Source organism: Cydia strobilella, chromosome 4 (genome assembly GCF_947568885.1).
Source record: "Cydia strobilella chromosome 4, ilCydStro3.1, whole genome shotgun sequence".
NCBI lineage: Eukaryota > Metazoa > Arthropoda > Insecta > Lepidoptera > Tortricidae > Cydia > Cydia strobilella.
Genome location: NC_086044.1, coordinates 22,948,321 through 22,964,883, shown reverse-complemented (window position 1 = coordinate 22,964,883; position 16,563 = coordinate 22,948,321). Strand labels below are relative to the sequence as shown.

General features: G+C 38.8%; 1 protein-coding gene across 1 annotated transcript in view; it reads left to right on the top strand.

Annotated features, from left to right (window-relative positions):
* The window catches only part of LOC134740850 (long-chain-fatty-acid--CoA ligase 4), an 84,163-nt gene that overhangs the window by 26,159 nt on the left and 41,441 nt on the right, over positions 1–16,563 (top strand). Inside the window, exon 2 of the mRNA XM_063673502.1 lies at positions 3,478–3,516. Within this exon, the coding sequence (XP_063529572.1) occupies positions 3,494–3,516 (23 nt within the window). The 5' untranslated portion in view covers positions 3,478–3,493. The remainder of the gene's footprint in view (positions 1–3,477; positions 3,517–16,563) is intronic.

Genomic DNA, 16,563 nt, shown 5'->3' with positions numbered 1-16,563 from the left:
TTTAATGTTACCAACTCCATGGTCGTGTTTATCGAAAATAATGTTATTTATTTAATTTAATGCATGTGTAATAGGCATATTCTTCTTCTTCATTAATAAAAATAAAACGGCCAATCCACATATTTTGACTGGTGTAGGGTATGTGAAGTTAGGGCTTAGAGTTAGAAGGTTGGCTCTACATGAGATCTGATAACTTTTTGACAGTACGAGCCTTACGGTTTCGTCTTGGCAACATTTTACATGAACATGTTTTTGGTGGGATCATTATTTCCATTTACAGATTAAAACGTAGGTATGATCGGTATGATGTTTTCGTCTGAGACATATCAAACAATTGTCACTGAAATATCCGTATGATCTTCTTATTAAGCAACGTCATTAAAATGTGCAACTTCAATTTTACAAACGCATTGTGTTTAACATAACTAAAAATGTGTCAACGCACATTAATTTTTCAATTTAAGGTCAACTTTGAGCGTCAATTTTTTGAGTTGACATCTTATTGCAAAATGGTTGTGGGTTGACACATTATTGCGTATCAGCAACCCCAGCGGATTGGTCGGAGTGGCGAGCCTTGGGGGAGGCCTATGTCCAGCAGTGGACGTCTATCGGCTGACATGATGATGATGATCCCCAGCGGTCGTAGGTAGAAAAACGATCTTCAGCTGTCAACGTCGCTAGCTAACTATAGTAGGAGGCGCGCCGCGGGTGTGGTTTACTGTTCATAGAAACTATTTTAAACTCAATATTATTTTAGCTAACCGGTTTTCACTGTGAGGCACTGACCGAATTTGCGTCTGCAGTTGTAACATGTTTTCAGGACTTATAAGGCTTATTTCTGGGCTGCTCAAGGGAAACCAGATTGAACAAGTGGCTAGCTTTTGCTATCTGGGCAGTATTGTCGACCAGAGTGGAGGAACGGAAGCAGACATTGAAGCACGAATAAACAAAGCCCGAGCCGCATTCGGCCAGCTTAAACCTGTGTGGAACTCCTCTACCCTGACGAGAAGAACCAAAGTGAGGATCTTCAATTCCAATGTAAAGGCCGTGCTGCTGTACGGGTGCGAAACCTGGTTTGTCCGCAAAGATCTAATGACGAAGCTCCAAGTGTTTGTGAACAAATGCTTAAGGCAAATCCTTCGTATCTTTTGGCCTAACTGGATCACAAACGCTCACTTATGGAGAATAACCGGACAAACACCCGTGCACAGGGAGATACAGACGCGAAAATGGCATTGGATTGGACATATCCTCAGGAAACCTGACACCCACCTATCCAAAGTGGCCCTGACCTGGAAGATGCCCGGCAAGCGGAAACATGGTCGCCCTAAATCCACTTGGCGTCGTTCTGTGGAGCAAGAACTGGGTGTATTGGGGATGGGGCGGGAGGAGGTTACCCAAGCTGCCCAAGACCGTAGTCAATGGAAAGACAAGATTCGGGCCCTACACCCCAGCAGGGGGTAACAGGAAAAGAAGAAGAAGAAGATAAGGCTTATTTTGAATTTTATTTCAAAGTGATAGCCGATAGGGTCCAATTTTACATAATTACTGACACCCTTATGCCTAATATAGGGTTAACTTCAACGTAGAATATAAGTGATGACAAATGCTAAATCTTATCTTATACCTTTAAATTAAACGAGTAATTCTTGTATATTTATTTATATATTTTGGGGATATCGGAAACGGCTCTAACGATTTCGATGAAATTTGTTATAAGGGGGTTTCCGAGGGCGAAAAATCGATCTAGCTATGTCTTATCTCTGGGAAAACGCGCATTTTTAAGTTTTTATAATATGTTTACCGGTCTTTCAGATAGTGTTTATTAGGGCGCGCGCTGGAAAGTGCAAATCAAATTTTAAAACCGGTTAATACTTCCATCATGCTATCAGACAAACGATTTGTAAGTTATATTGAAATATCTAATCGGTCTTTCCTTTTGGGTTAAAGAGTCTACTTAAAGAGTAAGTAAACAGAAAGATGTCTTTTCCGTCAGTCACTGAAGTAGCCGAAGTAGATCAATAAGTTGATTGATTTGAATGAAAAAAATATAAAATTCTATTTTAATCTGCAGATTTTCGTGTTTAATAAGAATGGAATGGAAATTTTGTTTGCACAAAACTAACCTGAATAAGTCAACATTGAATAAAACTGCATCTGTTATTTCTCAAAAAATAAAACCCGATGTTCCAATTAGAGTTCCAATAACAAGCTTCCTGTTCGTTTTTATACGATGTTGCCGTTATGTAATGGAATACAAATAGAACCAGCTTGTTAATCTTTGGTTCGGTCCGGTCAGTCAAGGTTGATATGGGATAGTAAACACCGCTTGCGAATGTCGCTTGATAAATGTGTAAATCTTTTACTCGTCAGTTGAAATTATGTTTTATGTCAATGTCACTAACTAATTTACTTAGGCGAAATCTTTGGTTCGGTCCGGTCAGTCAAGGTTGATATGGGATAGTAAACACCGCTTGCGAATGTCGCTTGATAAGTGTGTAAATCTTTTACTCGTCAGATGAAATTATGCTTTATGTCAATGTCACTAACTAATTTACTTAGGCGAAATCTTTGGTTCGGTCCGGTCAGTCAAGGTTGATATGGGATAGTAAACACCGCTTGCGAATGTCGCTTGATAAGTGTGTAAATCTTTTACTCGTCAGATGAAATTATGCTTTATGTCAATGTCACTAACTAATTTACTTAGTCTTGCGAACAATATATGTGACGTTTTCAACCAAAAGGTACCACTTTATCGCTTGTTGATAAGGTTGATTTCTAATTGAAGCTATATGGAAATAGTGCCTTACTGACAAGCGACAATAAGGTCCCTTTTTATAGAAAATACCACATTTATGTAGGTAATAACTAACTGTAGCAACAGATACAAACACTTGTGTAGCAACTTTATATAATAGCCGTGAGGGTACATACGTGTTTAGTATAGAAAATATTGTGTTAGTAGCCAAATTTTATTCTTCTTCTTCTTCTTCAAGTGCCTTCTCCGTCCCAGAGGTTGGCGACCTTATTGCTGGACGTATTTTTAATAAACCTTGTTTCAATGTGTCAGAAATGTCGAAGTAGATTTATACGCGCCGGATACATTTGTTAAATCGTTTTTAGGGTTCCGTACCCAAAGGGTAAAAAGGGGTCCGTCTGTCTGTCTGTCACCAGGCTGTATCTCATGAACCGTGATAGCTAGACAGTTGAAATTTTCACAGATGATGTATTTCTGTTGCCGCTAAAACAACAAATACTAAAAAAGTACGGAACCCTCGGTGCGCGAGTCCGACTCGCACTTGGCAGGTTTGTTTATAAACGTAGCTGGTAAAAACCCTAAATACTACAGACAATTAAGAATAATAAAATACACAGAAATCAGGGGACATTATTTCATATAAGTCCTCAAGATTATCTTATCACTCTTATCATCTTATCAATGTTATTTATTAACTTAATTATGTTCTTTTGTTACAGGTCAAAGCAGACAGAAATGTTTATAGACGAAAACGAAGTGTAAGTACAAGTATACATGTTTATACATAAACTGTTTATAAGATAGGTCTACAACTCTACAACAAGCTCTGCCGGGTTCCGTCGCTTGAAAGCTTTTTAATAGGGACTGGGGACGTTATCTCCCCGCTGATACGTACACGTGTTTAGGAAACGTATACCTGGGTGCATATCCAACGTGCTGCAATCGTTAACGCTCCGTAGCGAACGAAACACTACTGTCGCAGTCGCACTAATAAGGAAGAGTGATAGAGATGACTACGATTGGCACGTTGGCTACGCGCCCTGGTTACAAACGCGGGGATGACTGGCATTTTACTACTATGAACTGTCATAACTCAACCCACCAACGGAGCGGCAGCCGACGTTCACGAGGGTTCATCACGAGTTTTCACCCGGGAGGCGATGACTGACGAAATTTGCGCCTGGTTCGCGGTCCATAATGTATAGGCACATTGCAAATGCGCTCCAGCGCAGCCGGACTCCAGCCGGTCGATGTGGGAATCGTATTCCTGTAGACCATCTAAATCCAAAACTATTAAATTTATATGTATTATCTTGTAATAGTTATTTACGATACAAGTGCGGAAAAGAGGAAATTCGAAACGAGTGGCGATAAACTAAAACACAGCAGGGAGTGTTTTAAATCAACACGAGTTGCGAATTACCTATTCGCACGTGTATCGTACAACGTTTTACAGTACATATGGCCCTTTAAACTTTCGACATATGCACGAAAAGTGCTCTTTTACGCACTAGTGCGAGAAAGTAGCACCATATGTACTGTAAAATGATTGAACTTTAAAAAATAATGAAATTAATGGTACATTTGGATAGTAAAAGCTACTACACCAATATTTGTTTGTGTGACTTGACTATTATTTTCCTATTGATACTAGTAGATCCGTAGCCGTCAGGTGATTGACCGATATGTATTAAAAATAACTAACACAGATTTACTATATCTACCATATATCAATACCTCATTTCGTAACTATTGGCCAGGTCCGTCTTGAAATCCGTCTCCCAAGTTATCAGATAACGTATCGCTTGTTAGATAAATACATACACTAGCCCTATGTTATAATAATCATAGTCACTATAGTCAGTCGTGTTTCATACTTTATGCGAATAGGATGTTGCCTGTTAAACGATACGGGTGAGTGATTATGATTGAGTATAATACTGAATTAGTTGCGTGAGTAAGCTATTTTTTTATTTTCTAAAATTTATTTTTGTAATATTTATTTATTTTATTTTATTATTATTATAATGTCACTTTATATTACAATATACGAATTGAATTATACATAACTATAATAAATTAACAACAACAACAGTTAAGGCAGAACTTAAATTAAATTATTATTATCTAATCGGTACTAATGGTGCTCGGGGCAACTATAGCCTCGAGGTAGCGCCCGGCTGTGGCTAAAAATCTCGGTTCAGGAGTCGAGAACAAGTCCAATGTATCGTCCTGGGTCAATATGACGTTAATAAGCTTTAGAGCTCGGTAGAGAGGCGAGTGGGAATTCGACTTGGTACTGGTGTTTGGGAGGTTGAATAAGGGTAGTTTACGAGGGCGGAGATTGTGCCTTGAAACAGGTGGAACGTTGAAAGATATCTGCGTTAAAAGGTAGCTGTTATATGTCTGGCCTCGTAATAAACGAAGAAAGAACCGTACCAAAGCTACATTTCTTCGAGCTTCGAGTGTCTGGTATAATATAAAATAACGGTTTGAGAAGCCATTTTACTACTAAATCATTTTGATTTTTTACCAACTATGTACTGTTCATTAACACTTGTTCCATATGAAAATGGTTTAGATACACCGAAGGTGCTACGGCGGGCCTTAGGAGGATATAAAATTAAAGTTTTAGAGATAGATTTTTCTAGGGTAGTCGATATCTAGTTATTGTGTCAACAATCCTTTAGTGTTAAATAATTTCACGGTTTAGACTCACTTGTTTTAATCACTCGCGCGACATGTTTCGGAGAGCCTAGGTCTCCTTTCTCAAGCACTAATAGAATCCTTAGTGTGTGGTTTTTAATTTGCAACTTAAAGTTGACTTTTTTATCAATAGATATAGATACCCAATTAAATATTTTTCCCACTACACCCACGTTCGAAAATTTCTGTTTCGCCCTATGGTTGACTGGTAGAAAATGCCTGAAGGCATTAAGTTCGCCATTTGTACTTATTTTTAATTGTGCAATAGTTTAAATAAATACCCTGGTTACGTTAAAGACCTAACGACTTCCTAATCATATTGATGTGATATCTGGTTTTTTATGTTTAATTGATTGGAAGTAGCTCACACGATATATAATCACTGATGAATTACCTATGTATGTATGCATAGAGTCGTCCTAATATAAACTGAAAAGTTCTCTAGACGTCTTCTAATGTTAGCCCATTTATTTACGGTTTTTGTACATAATAATCTTGTCGTCAGTTTATCCCTAGGGAGACCCAGCATTTTGAGATATAGAAAATAACCTATCTTTTTCGACTCAAGTTACAAATAGAACACGTACAGTCGAGTTCATAAATATGTATAGTATACATTTTTTCACCTTATTGCAATGGATTAAGATAAATAAATGTATACATATTTATGAACTCGACTGTACATAGACTACACAACAATGCGAAATAGTCACAGGTAATTGTAAATTATGGAACAATTATAGGTAACCACAATATTAGTAGAAAAAGTAGGTAACCTTATAGACTAGCTAGAAGATATGTTGCATTGGGTAAGTAGTTGCTTATTGAAATCTAGGTACCTAATTTAAAGTTAGATAACCAAAGTTTTCATAGTCACTACTTCCGCGTACCGCTTCAGACTTTGCCCGCCATGTTTTCTTCGACCCACCATCAAAGGTTAACTATGTATCGTCTATCACATCCTGATACGATATTGCCTTACTAAGTGGACACTAACTATTCCTATACCTTATATCAAGGGTATAAAGCCTATCAATGTTCAATTAAGTTATGAGTGTAACTGACACTAACGATTCACCTTGAGAGGTTTTAATTGCATCGTAACGACTGACGTAAACGATGAATTGTTTTCTTTTGTTAATATATTTTTTCCTTTTTTATTGTGGGACGTACCACATTATTACAATCTATAAATTGTATTGTATTGTGTTGTCATTTTTTTTTTAATACCACGTCGGTGGCAATCAAGCATACGGCCCGCCTGATGGTAAGCAGTTACCGTAGCCTGCAACACCGGAGATATTACACGCGCGTTGCCGACCCTTTAATTGTGATTGACATCTGTATATACAATTTATAGATTGTTTTCTTTTGCACTTTGGAACATTGTTCGAAAGGTGATTGATTGTTTAGTGTGCCCAACGGTGCAGTGCATATATTTTGAAGTAATTAATATTTTACATTCTTGCCGCAGTGTCTTAAGTCAAAAGTCTTTGACCAGTGTGTGTTGCCAGTGATGACATACGGATCTGAGACGTGGGCGCTAACGATGGGCCTCATAAGAAGGCTCAAGGTCACGCAAAGGGCAATGGAGAGAGCTATGCTGGGGTTTTCTCTGCGTGATAGAATCAGAAATGATGATATCCGCAGTAGAACTAGGGTCACAGACATATCTCTCAGAATTGCAAACCTTAAGTGGCAGTGGGCGGGGCACATTGCTCGCAGAACTGATGGCCGGTGGGGCCGGAAGGTTCTGGAGTGGCGTCCGCGTACCGGAAGACGAACTGCCGGTAGGCCTCCAACGAGGTGGAGCGACGACCTGGTGAAGGTCGCGGGAATTCGGTGGATGCGAGCGGCACAGGATCGGTCGGAGTGGCGAGCCTTGGGGGAGGCCTATGTCCAGCAGTGGACGTCTATCGGCTGACATGATGATGATGATGATGATGATTCTTCATGAAGCCAGGCAATCACCAAAAATAGAGATTACCTTCTGTCGATACAAGCCTTAATTCTGGTTTCAGTAATGTAATTATCTAATTACTTATTACATAAACTACTCATATTATGGTTGTTGTTGTAACATCTATCCGCTATCGTGTCGTGTGTGTTATGATCGCACTTACTTGAGCGTTACCGAAGTCCTACCTATCAGCTTGGGCAAAAATAATTACGCATGTCCGGATGTTCTCCCCTACGGGTCGTAATCCTCAACCGATGCTCGCGAAATTTTGTGAGCAGGTTCGATGTTTAAATTTTTCCCGTTTTCCGAATGTCGCGGGTTCGGGGTTCGCGAGATCTACAGCTTACAGAATCAGTAGTTCTGAGTACTCTTTGTCTATTTGGAAATTGACGACCTCGACCATTATGCCTGGCGAGAAAAACGCGCCCATCTCAGGCTCGCAGGATTATTATGGTTGTGGTTATCGCGAATGACATGACACTTTTATGATATGGTATATCCAGTGTTATTAGTTGATAATTCGTAAATCTTATTGCAAAGAACACCGATGGTCAATCAGGGTCTTGAAGAAAGAAGAAGGAAACAAATTTATTTAGACTCTTACAATATTGCCTTAATTTATTACCACTACAACACTCCTTAGTCCTTACCTTAGACTTCCGTGGAGATCTGCCCAAGCGATCGCTTCAGTACGTTAACTTAACTAGTATGTTTTGCTGTTAGTATGCCAGTAGACTAGGAACGTGTTAAATGAAATTATCCTCATTACATTACTATTATACCAATTGTTACTTACACGATGTAACAGAGGCTGTCATGCGAAGCATTTGCCTACTTTCACCGCTGGGCCGATGGACCAGAACCTTGCCAAATGCCGACGATTCAGGGAATAGTGAACTCTCAGCCAACGTCGTAAGGGCTTTCTGATCACACTCACAGTTGGTTATTGCCCTTTATTTAGGAGAAAATTGTTGTAACCTTTGGCTCAATGACTTTAGTCTAGAAACTTCTTGTAGAAGTCAGCTTGAAGTTTAAAGCGAGGCCGGTTAAAAGCTAAGTTGTGTTTTTAATTTTTATGACAAAATAGACGGTTAGATTCGCCAATTTTGTACTAAAATAACTTGAATAACAAATCAGAAAATGATGACAGTCAAATCAAAACATTACTTTGTTCATACCAAAATAAACAAGATTTCAATCTAAAAATAACAATAAATTACAAAATGATTTAATAAAAAAATTGGTTCATTGTATTAGAATTAATCACTTCGTCTAATAGTGATTAATATAAGATGTCGCTTGTAAACAAGAACAAGTCATTATGCTTAGAATAAATTTAAAAGTGGAAAAATTACTGCCTTGGGTGAGACTTGAACTCACGGCCTCTGGATCGATACTCCAGCGCTCTTCCAACTGAGCCACCCAGACCTCATTTCATTCCGATTAATGGAAACAAAACAATCTTATTATAAGATGTTGCTGGGCAGAGATCTTTTCTAAGAATATTTGCAACGACTTAAATCCCTTCGGGCCGTCTACGTAACCGGGGTTTCGTAACCTGGTTTGATCGAAGCTTTTTTTTTTACTTCTCCGTAACTGGCTTCGGTCAAGCACTTTGTTTTACTCGAACCTAGACATAAATAAACACTGCTGGTACTGACCGCGCGCGAAAGCCGTGCACGGCTGAGGAATGTTAGGAATGTTGGGTTTTATAACCGAGTGGTGCCATTTTGTACGTACGGGCGCGGCGCACACCCTCCCACTTCCTCGACCTCCGAATGCACGGAATTGGCGCGCGGACAGTAGGTAGGTAACACACCTGTAACAATTGGCATTTCCGCTTAACTATTATCACCTCACAATCATTATCTTATTAAATACCAAAATATCACATTTCCTACGTAATATTGCACTCAATTAACGTGTGATGTACGGTCCAAAGGCTAATGACTTTTTTACCCCACTTTGATAGCCGTATCTTAGATAACGAAGCGGATTTCGTGACTGATCACTAACACGCTTTATAAAGCAAAGTCCCCCGCCGCTCCTGTCTGTTTGTATGTTCGATAAACTCAAAAACTACTGAACGGATTTTCATGCGGTTTTCACCTATCAATAGAGTGATTCTTGAGGATGGTTTAGGTGTATTAATATGTTAAGGTTTTGTGTAACCCGTGCGAAGCCGGGGCGTGTCGCTAGTATATAATATGCGTTGTTTAAAGAAATGTAATTTAATAGCTTCCATTATTTTACTCGCAGGATCGGTATTCTTACACTGACATTTTCGCTAGCGACTGCATAAACTAACTCACAATGCATAGCCCCTCGTACTGACATTGGTGCAAGCGAGATGCACTGCGTTTGAGTTGACGCAGTCGCTAACTTTTAAGGCCGCGTAAAACGTAAAACTCATGATGAGAGTGATTATATCAATTGTAAATCGTGATTCGTTATTTCGTTTACTAAATAACAGCCCTGTAGGCCGAGCACATGATTGGCGCGACAGTATCTCGTCGCGAGATAGACTACCCGTCTTTTACTAACTGTATGAATTAAAGGGGGACGGGTAGTCTATGTCGCGGCGAGATACTCTCGCGCCAATCATGTGCTAGCCCGGCTGGAAATCCTACAGTGTAAGCAAATAGCATTGATTTTACTTTGTTTAAGAATTACACGAAATAAAGCAAATGCAACAGTACCATAGTATTAATTAAGTACAGTCACCATCAGATATATCGGAGCGCCCGAGGTGCTCACAAATATCTGAACACGCCTCTATTGTCAAGGCGTTAGAGTGCGTGTTAAGATATTTTGAGCACCTCGGGCGCTCTGATATATCTGATGGCGACTGTACATACTATAAGTAGAACCGTAGGCCGGCCTATATGTTTATGCTTTATCTGCAATTCTAATTTAGAATCCTCTTCTAGTTCGACCTAGCGTTCTCCCGGCCTAGCGCCAGGGTCCGCTTTCCTACTAAATCTTCTGCACTTTGCCCGGTCTTCGGCATCCTGAGGAGTGAGATTGTTTTCTTGTTCTATTACAATATCTGTTGAAATTTCAGATTTCTTATTGCACTAGAAGCATAAGGACCCTTCTTGAAAAGCCACATATTTGAATTGTCTTGGTCGTTCCCCACAATTTTGTTATACTTAACCGTAATGTTAATCCGAATCACTACAATGTTACATGTTATAGGTACAGGAGTGATCGTAAACTATTCCTTATCTAAGGCTTCTGTCATACTAATTACCTAAACGACAACGTGACTCTCATTAACTTTATTAATAGGACAATAACTCTTTTTAGCTGGTACTTATTATTTGATTACATGCATATTTGCATGTGTACATTTGTAAACTAGCCTCCACTAAAGGGGCCCACTGACTATCAGTCCGCCGGACGATATCGGCCTGTCAGTTGTTCGGAAATGTCAAATTTTTGTTGTAATGACAGACCTCTATCGTCCTGCGGACTGATAGTCAGTGGGCCCCTTACTTAAGTGTAACTGTAAGTTGTTAAACCCCCACTCCCAGCAACTTAGTATTTCCCTTAGTAATTGTAACCCTCATTGCACTCACTTAGGGGATACATTTCGGGATTTAAAAAAAACCGGCCAAGTGCGAGTCGGACTCGCCCACCGAGGGTTCCGTACTTTTTAGTATTTGTTATAGCGACAACCGAAATACATCATCTGTGAAAATTTTAACTGTCTAGCTATCACGGTTCATGAGATACAGCCTGGTGACAGACAGACAGACGGACAGCGGAGTCTTAGTAATAGGGTCCCGTTTTTACCCTTTGGGTACGGAACCCTAAAAATACCCTATGCCTTTTTATAGAGCATATGCCAGGTTATAAAATGCATGTGTGCGAAAACTCTTCTAAATCCGATCAACCGTTTGTTAGGATGAAGAAACGCCCGAACATACCAACTTTCACATTTATAATATTAGTAGGATTAGGTATAGTGTACCACGAGTCACTGACAGTGTCAAAACTGACATGTACGCTAACGTCTACGTAATTTACTTTTCCCCTCACTAGCTCGGAAAGCCGTCTTTTATCCTTTAAAACAAGCGGGGAAAAACGCATTTTATCCACTAGTGGGGAAAGTAATTTGACCTTGGATGGAGCGTGTTTATGTAGGTTGACAGATAACAAAACGTAAAACGCTCATAATAATGGTTCGTTCGATATTAATTATCATTAAATAAATGGTTTGAGAATCAAATAAAAAATACCAGATTTAGCTTTATTTAATGATTTTAAGTCATAAACCTTAAAATTCCATAATAAACGTTTGTTTTTTAATAATTATGTTAAATATAATTCTGAACGCACAAGTTAAGTCGATGCAATTTCAAAATGCATAATTGACATTTCATATTTCAGAAATGTCAACATTGACAACAAAAAATTTACTTTAAAACTTCTCACGTAAAAGTATGTACAGAATTTCGAGTTTTTTGTTATAATATCGTAAAAAAATGAGTGATTCCAGTTGATGAAGATGATCTAACGCCTGTGGATGTTGCACTTTCCTCGCTATAGTGAGGGGAAAAGTTTTGTGTTACACACGGGTGCAAATGTATTTTACTTCTCATGTGTTAAAACACTCGCGGGTAAAATACAACTTTGCACCCTTGTATAACAAATAACTATTCTATACATCTCGCTTGCACTAATATGCGAGTACGAGCGAGATGCATAGAAAGTAAGTTACGTTCTCGATAGCGTTTATGTCAGTCCTGAAATTTTCGCATTTTTCTGTTTTACTGCAACGCAATCTTTTGCGAACATTTTCAAAAATGTCGGGGGCTAGACACACGAAAAACTGCAGACATATTTTTCTACATGTTCTATATTTACATGCGTATAGAAATAGTGAGTGAATAGATAAATCGGTCCGAAGTCCGCGCGCCAAGGCGCCGCTCAAGGTTCCTGATAATGATATAAGATTTCATGCTACCCGCTTGTTTGTGCCACTTGACGTGCTAATTGACTGATATACGGGATCTTATTACTTAAGGAATAAGGTAGTAGGACTAATAGGTAACAAAGACACGGTACCAGACACACACCGACCGTTTCTGGTCCAGTAAATAGGCATTTTTTTCTGTAGTGATGCACTGGACTTTTTATTAGGATATGTAAATTTAATATTATTTGTGACCAGAATCATGAGCTGGTTCCATGCTCCTAGGACAGAAACAATGTCCCAAAATTTTCGTACTTTCCATTTTGTTACCGCCGTATACTCGGCCGTGCAAAGTGTTTGAAAAATGGTCACGGAATGGAAATATAAAACTTGGGACGCTTTTTTCCTCCTAGTAGGAACGAAAGATATCTTAATTCTGAGTAGGAGAAACATTAAATTTACCTATTTTGTAAAAAAAGTCCAGTGCATCACTACAGAAAAAAAAGGCCAAATGAGAAAGCGTAAAGCCAGGAATATATGTAGAGGGAAACAAAGGATATGGAATGGATAAGTGAAACTTCCGATAGTTATGTTATAGTCGTCGCTCGGGTACCTTTTATCTCAATTAGGTACTCTGAAAGTTTATTTCGGTTTAAAATTTTGTTCGTATGGTGCCTCGGCTAATATCGCTATAATTTTTCCCTTGATTTAAACGTGTGAAAATTCAATATACTCGTAAATATAAATACTACAATTTTGCGTTAGTCCATAAGTCCATCGCAAGATTAATGGTACTTCGTGGTCAGGATTGTCTTCAGGCCTTCTTGACTAACGTAGGGCCTACGACCGTACGTGATTGTGTAAGAGCTATAACAAATTGCTCTTAGCTAGAAGTATCTGTAGAGATGTACAAAAGGATAAGGTCCTTTAATAGTCTATTAGTTCTATTACGCCAACGTCGCCAACGCGTCTGCTGATATTAAAAAATAAAAAAAATTAAAAAGCTTTTATTTCGGATTAATTACATCCATAGAATTACATATTATTAAAATTAAAATTAAAAAAATTAAATTAATATTAAACTTAAAACTAACTTAAACTAAACATATTTAAAAAAATCACTTTAAAAACTGCACGTGGTGCGTGCGATTTCGCCCAGTGGCCAAATATCGGGCTGTCATATGCCCCTGCGACCGCACTCAGGAGCCCGTTGGTGCTGCCGCGCGCACGGCGCATCAGGGACGCGACGCGTTTGCGCATAATGGCATGGAAATCATCCGTGTGTGCCTCCGCGAACATCCCAGAAGCACTGCAGTACCGCGGCAGCCCCATCAGCATCCTGAACGCGTTATTGTAGAGGACGCGCAGCGCACTATTTATAAGCTTTCTTTTCTGTCTGATGCCTTTGCACTTCCTCATAGGTAACTGAGCATCATTATTGTATTGGTCATAAAAACAAATCTAACAAAAATTCCTGAAATTTTCGTATTCCGGCCGCATTCCCCCCACCGCCCATTTTGCATTTTGGCATTCCTGACAATCGGCCAAAATTCCTGACATCTGATAACCCTACAATAAACCGATTTAGCGAAAAAGCCTACTATAAATAAGTACCTACTACCAGTAATTCAGCAGAATATTAAACAGGCCCTTTCAGTTTGTGACGTAGGTGTTCAAGGTGTTGAGTGGGCGGCACTCTACTGCAGCTTCCAATAAGTTCTTAGCTTTAAGATAAGATAAGATTTCTTTATTGACTAAACTATATAAGCTGTACATAGGTCTTAAACGAGGTTTAGACTAGCAAGAACTTGCATGCAATTTACGATACATTGCTGACTACTAAGGTAAACTGCATTCAAAATGTTTATCAGATACCGCAATGTAATGTAAATTGCATGCAAGTTTTTGCTAGTCTAAACCTCACTTTATAAGTACCTATATCATAGAAGTTTATCAGCTTGCCCATTCTCTCCATCCATCCGTTCTTGCTTTTCTCAAATAGATTCCTATTCCTAGGAAGGTTGAATGGATTAAGCTTCCTCGTGTTAGGATCTTAGGATAAATCTATAAGTGAGACTTCCTTGTAGGTAATTTCGCTCTTAACAGAGTAGTTGAGTTTATCATGTCACCTCATAATTACTTACTTAACTTACTTCATGATTTTTATCACTTATTGTTTGATAATCCTTGCGCGCGTTATCATTGAAAATCATACGATTCATGAATCATTCAGATCGCGTGATACAATATAAGGACTTAGTCAATTTGTGTAAGAATGTCCCTATAATATTTATTTACAGTACATATGGTGCTACTTTCTCGCACTAGTGCGTAAAAGAGCACTTTTCGTGCATATGTCGAAAGTTTAAAGGGCCGTATGTACTGTAAAACGTTGTACGATACACGTGCGAATAGGTAATTCGCCACTCGTTTCGAATTTCCTCTTTTTTGCACTTGTATGTACCGTAAATAACTATTATTTATTTAAGGACCTGATAAATGGTGGTGGGTGGATAAAGGTCGGTAAATGTTTTATGTCTGACTTAGTTGAATCAATTCTTTTTCGTCAGCGTGTTCGATCAATCTTTGAAGACATTCATCAGTCTAAAGGGGCCCACTGACTATCAGTCCGCCGGACGATATCGGCCTGTCAGTTGTTCGGAACTGTCAATTTTTTTTTCTAACTGACAGGCCGATATCGTCCGGCGGACTGATAGTCAGTGGGCCCCTTTATTTTGCTTGGCATATACAGCGCAATGTTCAGTACTTTCGGTCTGGATCTAAGTATGTATGTGTGTATATAGTAACATACCCTACTAAAATTACCTTTTTAATACAGTTGCTCAAAAAGTGCTACTTTTCGTGGCTGTTTAGCGTGCGGAAAGTTGGTTTTCGCGAACTAGTGCTTTTTACTTTTCAAATTTTTTAAAATTTTTACTTGTTCCAATTCTTGACTACTTATTGATGAGTGTTAATATTAGTTTCCTTTAAACGTCGTAATCAACATAAAAACCTACTGTTAATGTAAGAATACGAAAAATATGCATATTTCATATTTTATTACTTACCTCTTCATCATTATAAGTATTATAACACGTTTATTTTTTAATGTTGAAAAACGGAACGCCTGTCAAAGAAGAGGCGTATTTTCTTACTGCAAGAATGTTTTAAGTTTCCAAAGGCAACATTCGATATTGTTTTTATAAATATACGATACACAAATAATCATAAATAACGATATTTAGGTAATAATAGTACAATGTTTTAATATTTACAATTGTTTCTGTCTTATAGAACATGCATTTGAAAAAAAAAACATTCATTGAAGTGGGTTCAATAATAATAACAAAATCTATTCTAGTCGAATAAAAGCTAGAAAAACACCTCTTCATAATGTCAATGTCAATGATATTAGTGTCACAGAATTAATAATATAAAAGTTTCGAATTCCATTCCTTACTTGTTGCTTTTCTTGTTTTTTTGCAATTGTATTAAAAAACGTCGTTCGATACACGTGCGGATATGTCATTCTTCACTCGTCCCGAGTCTTGCCACTCGCCTACGGCTCGTAGCAAGATATCTCGGTACTCGTGACGTAATGACATACTTTCCGCACTAGCATCGAAATGTACTATTAATACCAGTTAATCAATAAAAAAAACAGTTAAAAAATTAATACACATCCATGGCGTATGCGCGTTTTTTCTTATGCCACCACTGCCACCATCCGCCTTGCCTTGCCTATGTTTCCGCCGTGTTTCGCAAACCTGCCTTTTTGCATGCTATGCCATTATTATGACATCTGCCCATTATAATAGCATGTTATCGCCATTGAAGGTAAATTGCAGGTGTATACGCAGTTTCTTGCTGAACAGAACTTTAAACATCTGGTTTTCTAATGGCTCCTCTACAAGATGGGCCAGCGGTGTGGAGAGCGCAATGGTGTCGGATGACTTATGGCGCGGCTGGATTAATGGCGATGGGATGGCCACGGTGTCGGTTTTTCGTCCTCACATCAAAGGTAGTGGGCCAGCGATGGCAGTACGCATGTAGATGGCCCATTCCAGATCTATATCGTGTAGTTGCGTTTCAATCATCGCATGGCCATCTCGCTGGTCCAGCGCTGGACCATGGTGTATAGGAGCCATCACCATCGCATGGCCATCTCGCTGGTCAAGTGCTGGACCATCTTGTAGAGGAGCAATTTAAGCTTCTCTT